General features: G+C 32.9%; 2 protein-coding genes across 2 annotated transcripts in view; one reads left to right on the top strand and one right to left on the bottom strand.

Moving 5' to 3' along the window:
- LOC132746457 (uncharacterized) overlaps positions 1 to 13,699 on the bottom strand; it is a 50,757-nt gene that overhangs the window by 22,921 nt on the left and 14,137 nt on the right. The gene's annotated exons all lie outside the window — the stretch shown is intronic.
- LOC132746460 (uncharacterized) lies at positions 2,676 to 11,727 on the top strand. Its single transcript, XM_060735614.1, has 2 exons — positions 2,676 to 3,417; positions 10,901 to 11,727. The coding sequence occupies exons 1-2, from the start codon at positions 3,158 to 3,160 to the stop codon at positions 11,547 to 11,549; spliced, it is 909 nt and encodes a 302-aa protein (XP_060591597.1). The 5' UTR covers positions 2,676 to 3,157; the 3' UTR covers positions 11,550 to 11,727.

Raw genomic sequence — 13,699 nt, 5'->3', positions numbered from 1 at the left:
CATTAAACGAAGAAAGCCGTAAAAAAAATCTCCGTGGCAACAAGAGAGCCGGAATGAGCCAAACTCACTTACCTCTTTATGTCTAACAGCTAACATATTTTATAGGAAATCTCATGATTCATGTTAGAATTATTTTGCTACCGTTTTAAAAACAGAAGTGGGGCAGTTAGTCAGAACTTGTGGAGAAGTACAAAACTAGGTTACTATATTAACATTCCAGGATAACTAACAAATGATTACCAATTTCTCCACAAGTGACATACTAATCCCACATGATTTCTGAATGGTCAATGAGACACAAAATAAATTAGAGGGTAGACCGCAAGATTATCACAAGTCCTTTTTTATTTCATTTAAGTTACTGCAGTTTTGCGGTCAACTCTCAAAATGACCATTAGACTCTATGTCTCAGAGATCAATAATCATTGAGAAATTTCGCCTTGCTAAAGGATCAAACCTGCGATCACTGGATCACATATTTAATGCACGCCCTATTGAGCAATTAGAGCAACAACTGTATACATTATATTTCTTAACAATTATTTCTCAAGGTCCATAAAGAAACGCATGGACCAGAAGGTTTGCTACTTTATCTATAAAGTACATTTAACAGTGCACTACCCCAAGACCTATATGTATTTAACCTCCTAACTAAACTGCAATTTTTTTTCTGTCATGAAAATAAAGGTACAATAATGTAAAAGCTAATTTAGAGTGACTTTTTTTATCTAGATATACAATTTGTTTCAAATAAAAGTAATTCAATTACATCATTTTCTCAGTCAGCTGCCAATATTTACACTTTTAACAGGACAAAAAATACAGATTATACGCATAGGAAAAAACATACAGAGAAAATTCCAAAATAAAAGTATATTTTTTGCCAAGAATCAGTACTACTTAAGCCATGTCTGTGAATTAATAAGTCAGCTTGAATTTCTACTCAGACATTTCAATTTCTCTCACTATGTGAGCATAATGCACTGTAAGTTACGAGAGAAAAAAACAAGACCTGTCGGTAGGACAGCAACGCTCGACTATTCTTAGTGCTTGATAGTAAAAAAAATGCTTGATACAGTTACCTCCTCCTGTTTACAGGTTGGGGTCATGATGGTTGACAAGTGTGCAAAGTTTCAAAGCCATATGTCAATGGACTTTGAAAATATTTGAACTATCACAAAAACTTTAACATAAATTCTAAGTCGAAAAAGGGGCATAATTCTGTCAAAATGCTTGATAGAGTTACCTCCTCCTGTTTACAGGTTGGGGTCATGATGTTGAACAAGTGTGCAATGTTTCAAAGCCATATGTCAATGGACTTTGAAAATATTTGAACTATTACAAAAACTTTAACATAAATTTTAAGTCGAAAAAGGGGCATAATTCTGTCAAAATGCTTGATAGAGTTACCTCCTCTTGTCTACAGGTTGGGGTCATGATGGTGAACAAGTGTGCAAAGTTTCAAAGCCATATGTCAATGGACTTTGAAAATATTTGAACTATTACAAAAACTTTAACGTAATTTCTAAGTCGAAAAAGGGGCATAATTCTGTCAAAATGCTTGATAGAGTTACCTCCTCCTGTCTACAGGTTGGGGTCATGATGGTGAACAAGTGTGCAAAGTTTCAAAGCCATATGTCTATGGACTTTGAAAATATTTGAACTATTACAAAAACTTTAACATAAGTGGTTACGCCAACGCTCGGGTGACTGCAATAGCTCTACTTATTCTTATCGAATAGTCGAGCTAAAAATTTACAAAAAGAATATGTAAAAGTTTGGATTTGATTTCTTATAAGGTGGCTGGTTTCTTTTTATTCTTTTTTCCTCTTTGTTTTACATTACAGAGAGCTAAAAATACGGCCCTTGTAGGGGAGGGGACCGAGGGGTTGCCTTTAAGGATTAAGGGCCAACATTTTACCCTGTTTGATCGTTAGAGGCAACTAAATGTGTTTCAAATTACTGGAGTCTATGCATGTCTTAGCTCCAGCAGATGAGAAGCTTTTGAGCTTAAGTGTACCACATGAAGTTAGCCAAAATCATCTTTCCTTTTTCAGCACTATATGACTTTTACTGTGATGGTATGCCGTAAAACCAAACAAACAAAAGGAGTTAAAAATATGCAGCAAGAGTTGCGCAATTTAAGAAACAAAGATTAAACCTTAGCCTGCTTATTGTAGCTCCTACTGTTTGTGTTTTCATTGTGACCAGTTCAGACCAAGATCACCTGGCATGCAGTCTGATCAAGATGTGCAATGTTCACTATTTAGACAGTTCATATCTAAAAGTGATCAATGATAAAGTCTTTATTGAAAGATGGACAAGTTCATTTAAGATAAGTAAAGAATGATTTATAGTTGTATAATATTGGTTTGCCTATAATTTACATTAAAAAATAAGAATTTTTTTTCTTAAGAACAATGGTCTTGTTTTATTCATTAAATTTTTATCTAAGTATCGAAAGCTTGACAGTTTTATATAATTATACCTTTTACCCCCCCCCCCTTTTTTATTATCACTTTTTTATTATCAAGTACTTAACTACTACTGATTGACCTTCATTTCACTTTTATTATCTTACTATGTCATCAAATCAAAGGAAAACCAGACTGGTATCCCTGATGAAGTAATATATATAAAAAAAATTAGCAATCAGCTGTCTCAGCCACTGTAACCAGTCAGCTCTATTTAAAGCATGGCAACTTCACAACAATGAGAATTTCGTCTTGTTTAAATTTAGCGCTGAGCCAATCATGTCCCATCATTATTGGTAGATAAACACACTGGTGGTTTAATGAATGGAAAACAGATCACTGTGGACTCAATGTAAATTGTAGTCGAACAACAGCAGACGACAAAATTTGATTTTTAGCAGACGACAAATTTGATTTTAGCAGACGCAAATTTTCATTTTATTTTTTCATTTCTAAATAGTAGACAATAGTGTGAAACTTCTATATATCAAAAGATCTACATCATTAGAGTAAGAATATTTAATGAAACAAGTGATAAAACATATAAATGTGAAATCTTTTTATCAGGTGCCATTATAACTGGTCATCAATAATGGATTATTTACCGGTATCAAAAATAATAGTCGAATTTTGGAAAATTAAAACGAATAATTGAGAATATATTGAACGATTATTCGCTAATTATGAATCTTGCAACACCATACAGGATTATTAAAACATTTACCATCTATTATATTCTAATTTGGATAAATTTACTCGATGGCAAACCTCTTTCCGCTGGCACAGAAGATCTAAAAAATCGGACAGACTGTGTGCCGGAATTTGAAACAAATCTACAGCAGTGCATTGACAGACTTTATTTTTACAAATGGAAGACGGATGCAATGAAATTTCAAACCAGTCGTAACCTTTTCAAAGAAATTTTGAAAAGATTTTTCTGCAGGTGAGATAATTATAACTTCATTTCTTTTTCTGACTTTTTTTTTGGTAAAATTATGTTTGCAAGGACATTGTTATATATCTTATAATTTACAGCTCTAAACCGCCTGGTACAGATTCTACTCATGCAACCAATGTAGACCAACTTCTTATTTTATTTTTAAATCAAATCAATTAATTTCAAATAACATAAATTTGTGACTGGTATTTCAAGAGTTCACTCTGAAACTATTTTGGTGCTAATTTTGATAAGGAAGTTAAGGTCTTCCTTGGAATTCTATTTTGTTAATTGTCCTCAGACCACAGATTCATTTTTTGTGTCAAATACAGGAAACACTAGCCACTTTAACCTATCAACTACGACCCCCCCACCCCGACCACTCTGCTATCCCCTCCCCCAGACAAGGGTGGAGGATATCAAAAATGATGTTACCATTTGTCTTTGCAGAGCAGATCAGGGGTTTGAAAATTCAATGGTCAAAGGGGGGAGGTGGGGGGTAGCGAAGCTGTTGTGAATTATCCTCTCAAAGTCTGTGCTACTCTCTTTTAATTCATAAAAGATAAAAAAATTATGTCATTAAACATAATCAATAATCCATTCTAACTTCTCATTTTTTTCATTCTTTTTATTTTTCATTTTCATTCATAATTTTTTCATTCATTACATTACAAGCAGATGTTACATTACAACAGACTGCCTGCATGATTCAGTCACATGATAAAACTTGCAGCACACTTTCAATAATACCTTACATGTAGATCTAAATTTTCATTTTTAAATCCATTTTTCCGAAAAAAAAATTTTCTTTATTTTTTTTAAAAATTTTTTATTTTGAAAGCGCAGGAAAAGATCAAAGATTGTTCCATATGTAAAGGTCAAATATGTAGGTCAAACCATTCATCTTGACATGAAAGAATGTAAAACAGCCTGTCAGCAAGACTTGAACCCACTGTAGTTATGGGCAAGCTTTTGGAAGTCAACAACTTTTATTACTTGACCATAGTCAGCCCAATAACTAAACTGAACTTTAACCTAAGTACCAAACTGAAAAATAACTTTAAACTATACAACACATTAGTAAATAAATCTACATAAATGCAGACTTCTAACACAATCGCAAAGGTGGACAGACAAACAGACAAATGGGCTAGACTGATTAACAGCACATTATGCTTCAGAAACAAAAGTTTTTTTCATTCTTCACAAAGGGCAAAGATTTTAAAACATTCAAATAATTTTTAACATTTCAGCTGCATATAACCTGGAATGTGAAATTATTTGTTATAAAAGAAGCAAAATGTAAACAAAGCAGTTAATTTTGACTTCTGTACCAAATTTAACTTATAAAATTTTACTAAATGCAAAATTAGCAACAGAGGCAAGATGTTTCAGGTAATTGGTCAGTAAGTATCATTCTGGAAACTATTTCAGGGCACTGTAATTAAAAGTTGTTGAAAGATGAAAATAAAAGTATTTCTTAGACATAATGGGCCTTTATGACAGATAAAAGAAATATAACATACAGACAAAAAGAGAGGGGCTCTACACCAAAAAAAATTTCCTCTCAGTAAAATTTTAAAGTATTACTAGTGAAAATTTGAGAGTAGTGATTCTGATTAATTAAAAGCATGTTTGTTTGTCATTGTATGGAATAAAAGTAGCTGGTATAGCGAGAAAATTATGCCCGCCATCATGGCTTATAGAGAGAAACGCACAGACCTAGGCTTCCAGGCCATTCTACTCAGGGGGCGTAAAAGTCAATCGTCCACTTTGGCCAGATTGTCCTTCAGCCTATACCGACAATAGAATTTACCAATATACTTCATAAATATCATATGAAGAAGTAACCAAATGCTTTATACAGAAGAAAATGGACAAGTCAATCAAAATCAGATTTTGCCGTCCCTGTTACGTAAAATTATCTCTGTGCTAAGACATAATTTATATCATGTATAATTTAAACAAATATCACAATATTGTGTGCATTACCACTTTAATCATACCAGAGTTTCTTTCTCTCAATACCACACAGTATGAGACCTTTCTGATTCTCATAAAATGCGCATTATTTTAATGACAGTAAAATCTGGCCAGCAAATCAATTTTCAACATGACCTTTTATTACTAACTGGTCTCACTCCATATGACCCCTAAATTCTTTGTTTCGATGCATCCATAAATAGAAATTTAATGCAGTTAAATATTTCCAGGGGAGATAATTAGACATTCATCAATTTAATTAATAATCACCATTTCTAAACCTAATTGCTTCAAAGGAACTATGTCATTATAAATCAGTATAAAGAGTAACGCATTTATAATAACAAAATATTACTACAGCTTTGTAATGTATAATTAATTATACCTTTGATTTAGTAAGTTTTGAACATTTAATTGATTTGTACGTTCTCATACATTTCTTTAAGAATTTTTTTTTCATCTGCAAAGTTAATAAACTCAAGTCGCAAGCAAATGGCATGTTCATTTTTTATGTACAGAATTTTTTTTATTATCAGCTACTATACTATAGTATAAAAAATTCCCCCATACAGATAAACGCAGATGATGAATAAAGAATCAATAACGTATTAGTCGCAAAATTAGTAGCTGACTTCACAGCACATCATCATAATGAAACCATAAGCCATAAAATCGGCTAATTTGTTTTTGGAACAGATTTTTATACTAAATCGAAAACTACGAATAGAAACAAAGGCAATTATACTTGACTACCATATCTAGTACAACTAATACATAAAATAAAAATAAAACTCAAAATCAGATTTGGGGCTTCAAAATACACTGGAAGGGAACCAATATTCCAAAAAAATTTTTTTCCATCAAAAATTCCAAAATTATTTTCTTTTTAGTTGGAAAATTCCTTAAAAAAGGGTTAAAATTTTATTTTTAAATTTACCTTAAATTTAAATTTGTTTGTTTAACTTTATTCTTTTTAAAAAAGTTTTTTTTAAATTTATTAAACCAAAAAATCATTTTAGCGCTTTCAATTTTAGCTTATTTCCACTTTACTTCTTTTGAGTTTTTGTATTGTTAAGTGATTAGTATTTTGTATGGAAGTCAAAATACCACTTTGTTTACATTTTGCTACCTTTATAACTAGTTATTTCACATTCAGTGCTGTATTTTCTTCAGGTGATAAGCATCTTACATAATCTAAATCAATTATTACAACAGTATGAAACATATATTACCCTTTTCTACAGAATTGAAATTTTTTTTCTTCTTTTTCTGAGGCACAAGGTGAGCTAATACAACTTTTGTGTCAAAGATGCCGTCAAAGAAAAAAATTTTAATGGACTAACTCAGGTAAAAGTGACGCAGTCTCAGAATCGTACTGCCTGACACCCTATACATCAAAATCCCCCCCCTCACCCCTCCCCAGTATCAAGTAACTGACACGAGTCAATTAAGCAAATGACAATAATGATATTCCAAAAGTCTTTTTCTGTGACTTCTGATAAATATCAGTTTAATAACAGAAGCCTTCCCCCACAGTAACGGTCAACCACCCTAAATCACACTTAAAATCATATCATATTTCGCAGTAACTTCCAATTTTCCTAATAGCTCCCCTCTTCTAAGGTCAGTCATTGGACATACAATGGATGGGCAATAAAAACATTCTTATCACTGAAGTCAATCCATTAGCTAATTTGCCGTTTTCTCATATTGTTTCGGTGACCAATTTTAATGGCGATTTGCTGTATCAATTACCGGACAAGTGGACACGGAATAAATGGACCCTGGACAACTATCTGGAGTATAAATCTTGCATGATTATTTCTCATAAATCGTGAATACAGTTCTATTAATGAGAGTAAAGAAGATATCAGTTTCTCATATCCATTTTTCGAATCTTACAGAAAGCAATATCCACCTATAGTCATCAAATTGAAAGTATTTTATACAATAATTAATGGCTGCGGAATGGGGGGAAATAAAACCCATAACTCATCATCGATATAATTACCCAGTAAAGTAAGTCATAAATCACGACAAACTGTTTTCATTATATCTTTTTACCAGTCCAGTTATATTTTCATACAGTCCAGTTCTCTTTTGAGTATAACTTAATTGAATTTCCGATCCAGTGACAAAAAGTTCAAATGCTCTTTTTAATTAAAGTAATTGGGTGATCAAAAACCCAATGAAAAGTCAAAACAGGTGAATGACTAATTTTTCTCTCATATAATGCAAAAGCATTTTTATAACATATTAAAAAGTATGAAAATATACATTCATCACAAAATGTTATAAAGAAGGAAATTGATCATAAAAATAAAACCAATCTTCTTTGTAAATAAACTATATTAATTCTTTTCTCAAAAAGTTGTTAATTTTTTTTTTTTGATGATGTTTTTTTTTCCCTGTTTACACTGGCAAAATGATTGATATTACCCAACTGGTAAAAACTAGGATCATTTTTTCATGACATACTAACTTGAAGAAATTGTGTATCAAATGTGGCCTTTGATCATTAGGTGTTAAACCACAAAAATAACAGTCTCTATTTAATAAACAGTATATTAAGCATCTTCTCAGTTTAAAAAGATCATTGAGTAAAATAAACCCTTGTGAATTGTATGCCCCCTAACAAATAAAACAACTTACTAAATGACAAACAAACAAGAATATTAGCCTATCACAGGTGGATGCATCAAAAAGTGAAAACATAGCCAATGAAGAAAATCTATTTTTAACTTCCATGACCTTGACCTAATTGAATTGAGACACCACTCTGAATAGTTACAAGGTCCATGGAATATGCCAAAACACCAAATATCTAAGATATCTGTGACACCAGTCAATAGCTGCTAAGGGATGGAGCGAAGAATGAAGTTGCTATGAGATGGAGCAAGAAATGAAGTTGCTATGGGAGGGTGCTAATGGAGAGAGCAAAATGAAGTTGCTATGTGGAGGGAGAAAAAATGAAGTTGCTATTGGAGGGTGCTAATGGAGGGAGCAAAATGAAAAGCTATGGGATGGAGCAAAAGATGAAGTTGCTTTGGGAGGGAGCAAAATTGAAGTTGCTATGGGTGGGTGCAAAAGATAAAGTTGCTGTGGGAGGGAGAAAAAAATGAAGTTGCTCTGGGAGGGAGCATGAAATGAAGTTGCTGTGGGAGGGAGCAAAAATGAAGTTGCTATGGGTGGGAGCAAAAGATGAAGTTGCTGTGGGAGGGAGCAAAATGAAGTTGCTATGGGAGGGAGCAAAAGATGAAGTTGCTGTGGGAAGGAACAAAATGAAGTTGCTATGGGAGGGAGGGAACAAGAATGCTATATGGATATGGGACACAGAATAAGAAAGTTGTTACTAGTAAATGAAGAGAGGTATGGTACGTAAGAAACATAGTAAGGGAGGCAGGGGGAAAAGGAGACAAAATAGAACTAGAAATATGTCCATAGGACACGGTTGCCCCCACACGCCACTGTTCTGTCAATCTTATGAGTCTCGGTCAAATATTTTTTGGACTACATGTGCCACAAGTTGAAAACTAAAAATCAACAAAGGGCCATAATTCTGTTAAATTTCTTTTAAAAATTCCTTCCTTTACTACCATCTACAAATTTAGGTTGTTAATCCCTGGAAGTTTAAGCAAAATCTGCCATCCGGTTTAAGAGGAGTTGCGTTAACAAAATTTCTACAAAGTATATAGTGAAAAAATCAACAAAGGGCCATAATTCTGTTAAATTTGGTCGCAGCAACAATTCCTTCCTTAACTACCATCTACACATTAGGGTTGTTCATCCCTGTAAGTTTAAGCAAAATCTGCCATCCGGTTTAAGAGGAGTTGCGTTCACAAAATTTCTACATAGTATATAGTGAAAAAATCAACAAAGGGCCATTATTCTGTTAAATTTGGTCGCAGCAAAAATTCCTTCCTTTATTGCCATCTACACATTAAGGTTGTTCATCCCTGGAAGTTTTAGCAAAATCTGCCATCCGGTTTAAGAGGAGTTGCGTTCACAAAATTTCTACATAGTATATAGTGAAAAAATCAACAAAGGGCCATAATTCTGTTAAATTTGGTCGCAGCAAAAATTCCTTCCTTCACTACCATCTTCACATTAAGGTTGTTCATCCCTGAAAGTTTAAGCAAAATCTGCCATCCGGTACAAGAGGAGTTGCGTTCACAAGATTTCGGGACGTACGGACGGACTGACAGACAGACAAGTGCAACGCTATATGCTCCCAGTTTGTGGGGGCATAAAAATAGGTGCTTCACAGAAAATAAAACATATCTATTACAACAAAAGAGACCTTAGATCTATTTGTTTGTTTAATTGGGCTTTACGTCACACCCACACACTGTATAGGTCATATGGAGACGTTCCAGCTTTACGGGTGGAGGAATACCTCAGATGCCCTTCCGTGCAATATTTCAGGCATGAACGGACACCTGAGTAGAACCACCGACTTCCATAAGCTAGCTGGATAGCTTCCTGACATGAAAGAATCCAAAGTCCCTGTCGGGATTCAAGAGACCTAAAAATCCGTAGCCACATATCATATGGCACATGCTTCTGTAATGTACAACTGAATCTAGAAAAATGAAAAAATCGACCTACCATATTGCAAGAAACAATGGGTGGCTTTATCTACTTAATATATCAATGTCAGCATAATGTCACCATTTACATAATGTAATGAAGTAATAGGGAGGGAGTGGGTGTTAATGAAATACCATTTCAAATTGCAGCTGCTATAGGTATTTGTTTTTATGTCAATTTGACATACAACAGCCTTTTATGTCTAGTCTTTCTTGGAAAATAAAACATTCAATTTAATTGATTTCTAGGAAATGCCTTCCTTTAATGATCAGAGTTTTAAAACAAAATGTTCAAATAAATATAAGGTTTATCTCTCTGATCAAGTAATAAGCTGTGATGACTATTTCTGGCATATGTATTATCTATATGATTTATTTCTAGAGTGAATATAATAACAAAAGACTTGGCTAGAAAGTTTTGTTGTAAATAAGCACAAAGAGTCTGCACAAATTGAAATTTGAAAATCAACTAACTGCCAAATATATGCAAAATGAAATTTCTCAAATTTCTTTGAAAGACCAACACAAAAAAATCTTGAAAAGGAACATGGTATTCATCATTTTTGGAATATAGCCACTACTAAATGCTCAATTGTTTGTATGTTTATCTTGTTTTTTAATCAGTCCACCGAACTACCTATCCTGGAGAACTAACCAGTAATTACTAATTTCTCCGAAAGTGACCGACCGTAAATGCATTATGAATAATAAAGTACCATCAAAATTAATGCTAGACAAACTTACTATATTAGTGTAAAATAATTCTTTTCTATTTTTTTTTTAAACTTTTTGAATTAAGATTATAAGCCATCTATTGGCTTGTTAACTTTAAAGATAATTATGAAACATATATTTATCTTAGGGATTTTAATTTCTTGAATAATTTGTTACACAGATTTATAATTTTCTATTTCCAGACAATATACAAACAGTTTACAGTGCATACATGAAATCTTAAATAGCTGTAACCAGAACGATACAACTCAAATTGTACGTAAATACCTCTGTCAACCGTGGGCACGCCAGTACAATACACTCTGTGATATTAACCAACACAACTCGACATTCTTAGTTCGGAACATTTCTTCGGAGACCCTGATCGGTTCAAGTATTCAACAACCAAGGACAAATGTAACGAACTTTGCTTCAACGGAAAGTAGACAACTACATGAAAGTTCTAAATCAAACATTGTAACCTTGACGATCAATTCATTACCAAACTCCACCAGTGATACAAAAAGTGAAACACAATCGCATAAAACAATAGATTCCAATATTAATGACAATCAGTCAAATTCAAGAAAACTTGGCAATCGACAAAAAGCCGAACATACTGAAAATGTCGAAAAGACATTACCCAAGAACACGCTCTTTTTCTCTGAAACTGTGAAGATGGAAATTGGATTTCAAAACAAGAAAGTCAATTCAAAGGAATATAAGGTTTCGTTAAGAAAATTTGAAAAAATGAAAACAAAAATTTTGACACAAAAATCAGCAGCTGAAGATGTTAAAAGTTATAAAGAAAATTTAGACAGCAAGTTTGAAGTACATTTTGAAATTCACTAGTTAAATTTTCAAATAATCATTTTTGGTAACAGATGCCTGTGTGCCCATTAAAGCAATGCAACATGTTGCATGGCATATACACAATGCAAGTCATAATATCTACCAATCTCTATATATTAACAGCTTTTTGATTGGCCAATTCAAAGCTGCAGAATAGAGAGAATGACAAATCAAATCATATTTTCAAATTTTTACTTTTAATAGGAAAGGGTGTGGGTTTGTTTAATTGGTCATTTCTATAGTCATGAAATTATGATTTTTTGCAATCATTCAGTTTTGGGTATATTTAGACTCATGTTTGGGAAAAAACTCGCATTACGGAAAAACAAGCTTTTTCTGCCATGAAGACCAGGGCTCAGTATACCAAACCCATCTTAAGCATTTTAATGCACCCCATCATCTTTAAGAGCCTATATTTAGACACAAGTTTTAAATAGACAGGTCCGAGTCATAAAACAAAAATTTGACTTTAAAATTGACTATTTCAACAATACATGTTAGGCAGACATAACCTTATTAAAGTTAACTTCTGGTCAATTTCAAATTAAAAATGAACCAACCCGGCATCTTGGTTCAGATTAGATCAATCAAGACTCATGTAAAAAATCAGAATCTGAAAAATGGATGATTTTGACTTAGAACTGCCAATTGCTACTCTTCTCTTAGCCAGTATATATTTTGAAAATACAGAATTGCAATTATTTAATTCAACAATTTGTGGATTGTCATTTTGTTAATATCATAATATAAAGATGTATTAACATACACACATATTACAAATTTAGTGTTTTTGTTATAAAAAAGCTATTAAAGGGAGATAAATTTCTATGAGCTAACCAACCAGATATTGACAAATGGCAAAAAGTGTCAATTTTTTTAACTTTAAGGCACATTATACCTGAGATATTCATTTTTTTTAATTGTTTAGAAATGTTGATAATGTGTTTTATATAGTTTTAATAATGTACTAAGAGCATGTTAAATAATTTACAACTGAAGAAAATTGTGCTGAACAAGATGACAATCTGTTGTAAAGCCAAAAGGTAGCAAAATTTAAACAAAATAGTATTTTGACTTCCATACAAAATACTAATACCCTATAATTATACCAATTGCCAAAAAGAGCAGAGAAAGGAAACAAATGATAGTTTGTATATCTATGGCAAATGAGTATTTCTTTTGATACCTTAATAAGACTCAAAAATTAAAAGTTTTTGTGAAACAAGAGGGCCATGATGGCCCTGGGGTCGCTCACCTGAACATAGGCCCCCAGGGCCGGGCCAGTTTAAACCAAAGGGCATTTATTTCAACAAACTTGGAAGACACCCATATGAAGATATTTCATGATGTTAAGTTTTTACTATACACAAATAATGTATAACAATGACTTTTGCCCCCCCCCCCTCTCCCTGGCAGGGCTAATTTTGACCCAAGGGCTTTTATTTGAACAAACTTGGTAAACATCCATTAGAACATGTTTCATGCTAAATATCTTAACTCTAGCTCTTTTGGTTCTTTAATAGAAGATTTTTAACTTTTTACTCTATGTATATAGGGAAAATCAATAACCCCTGGGACAGGGCCAATTTTGACCCCAGGGCTTTTATTTGAACAAATTTGGTAGACACCCATTAGAACATGTTTCATGCTAAATATCTTAGGTCTAGCTCTTTGGGTTCTTTAAGAGAAGATTTTTTTAAGTTTTTACTATATGCATATAGGGAAAATCAATAACCCCTGGGACAGGGCCAAATTTGACCCCAGGGCTTTTATTTGAACAAACTTGGTAGACATCCATTAGAACATGTTTTACGCCAAATATCTAAGCTCTAGCTCTTTGGGTTTTTTAGAAGAAGATTTTTTTAAGTTTTTACTATATGCATATAGGGAAAATCAATGGGGACGGGGCAATTTTGACCCAAGGGCTTTTATTTGAACAATCTTGGTAGACACTTATTAGAAGATGTTTTATGCTTAATATCTTAGGTCTAGCTCTTTGGGTTCTTAAAAAGAAGATTTTTTAAAGTTTTTACTATATGCATATAGGAAAAATCAATGACCCCCTGGGGCGGGGCCCAATTTTGACCCCAGGGCTTTTATTTGAAAATCTTGGTAGACACTTATTAGAAGATGTTTCATGCTTAATATCT

The sequence above is a fragment of the Ruditapes philippinarum genome, unplaced genomic scaffold (assembly GCF_026571515.1).
Source record: "Ruditapes philippinarum isolate M1 unplaced genomic scaffold, ASM2657151v2 ctg612_1_1_1_1, whole genome shotgun sequence".
NCBI classification, from domain to species: Eukaryota; Metazoa; Mollusca; class Bivalvia; order Venerida; family Veneridae; genus Ruditapes; species Ruditapes philippinarum.
The sequence above is the reverse complement of the archived record's forward strand: the minus strand, read 5'-3'. Positions and strand labels throughout refer to the sequence as shown.

Bases quoted from the DNA above. Each gene is read 5' to 3' on its own strand.
- LOC132746460 (XM_060735614.1), top strand. From the start codon at position 3,158: ATGAATCTTGCAACACCATACAGGATTATTAAAACATTTACCATCTAT. The intron at 3,418-10,900 runs GTGAGATAATTA...TTCTATTTCCAG, and splicing joins TTGAAAAGATTTTTCTGCAG to ACAATATACAAACAGTTTAC.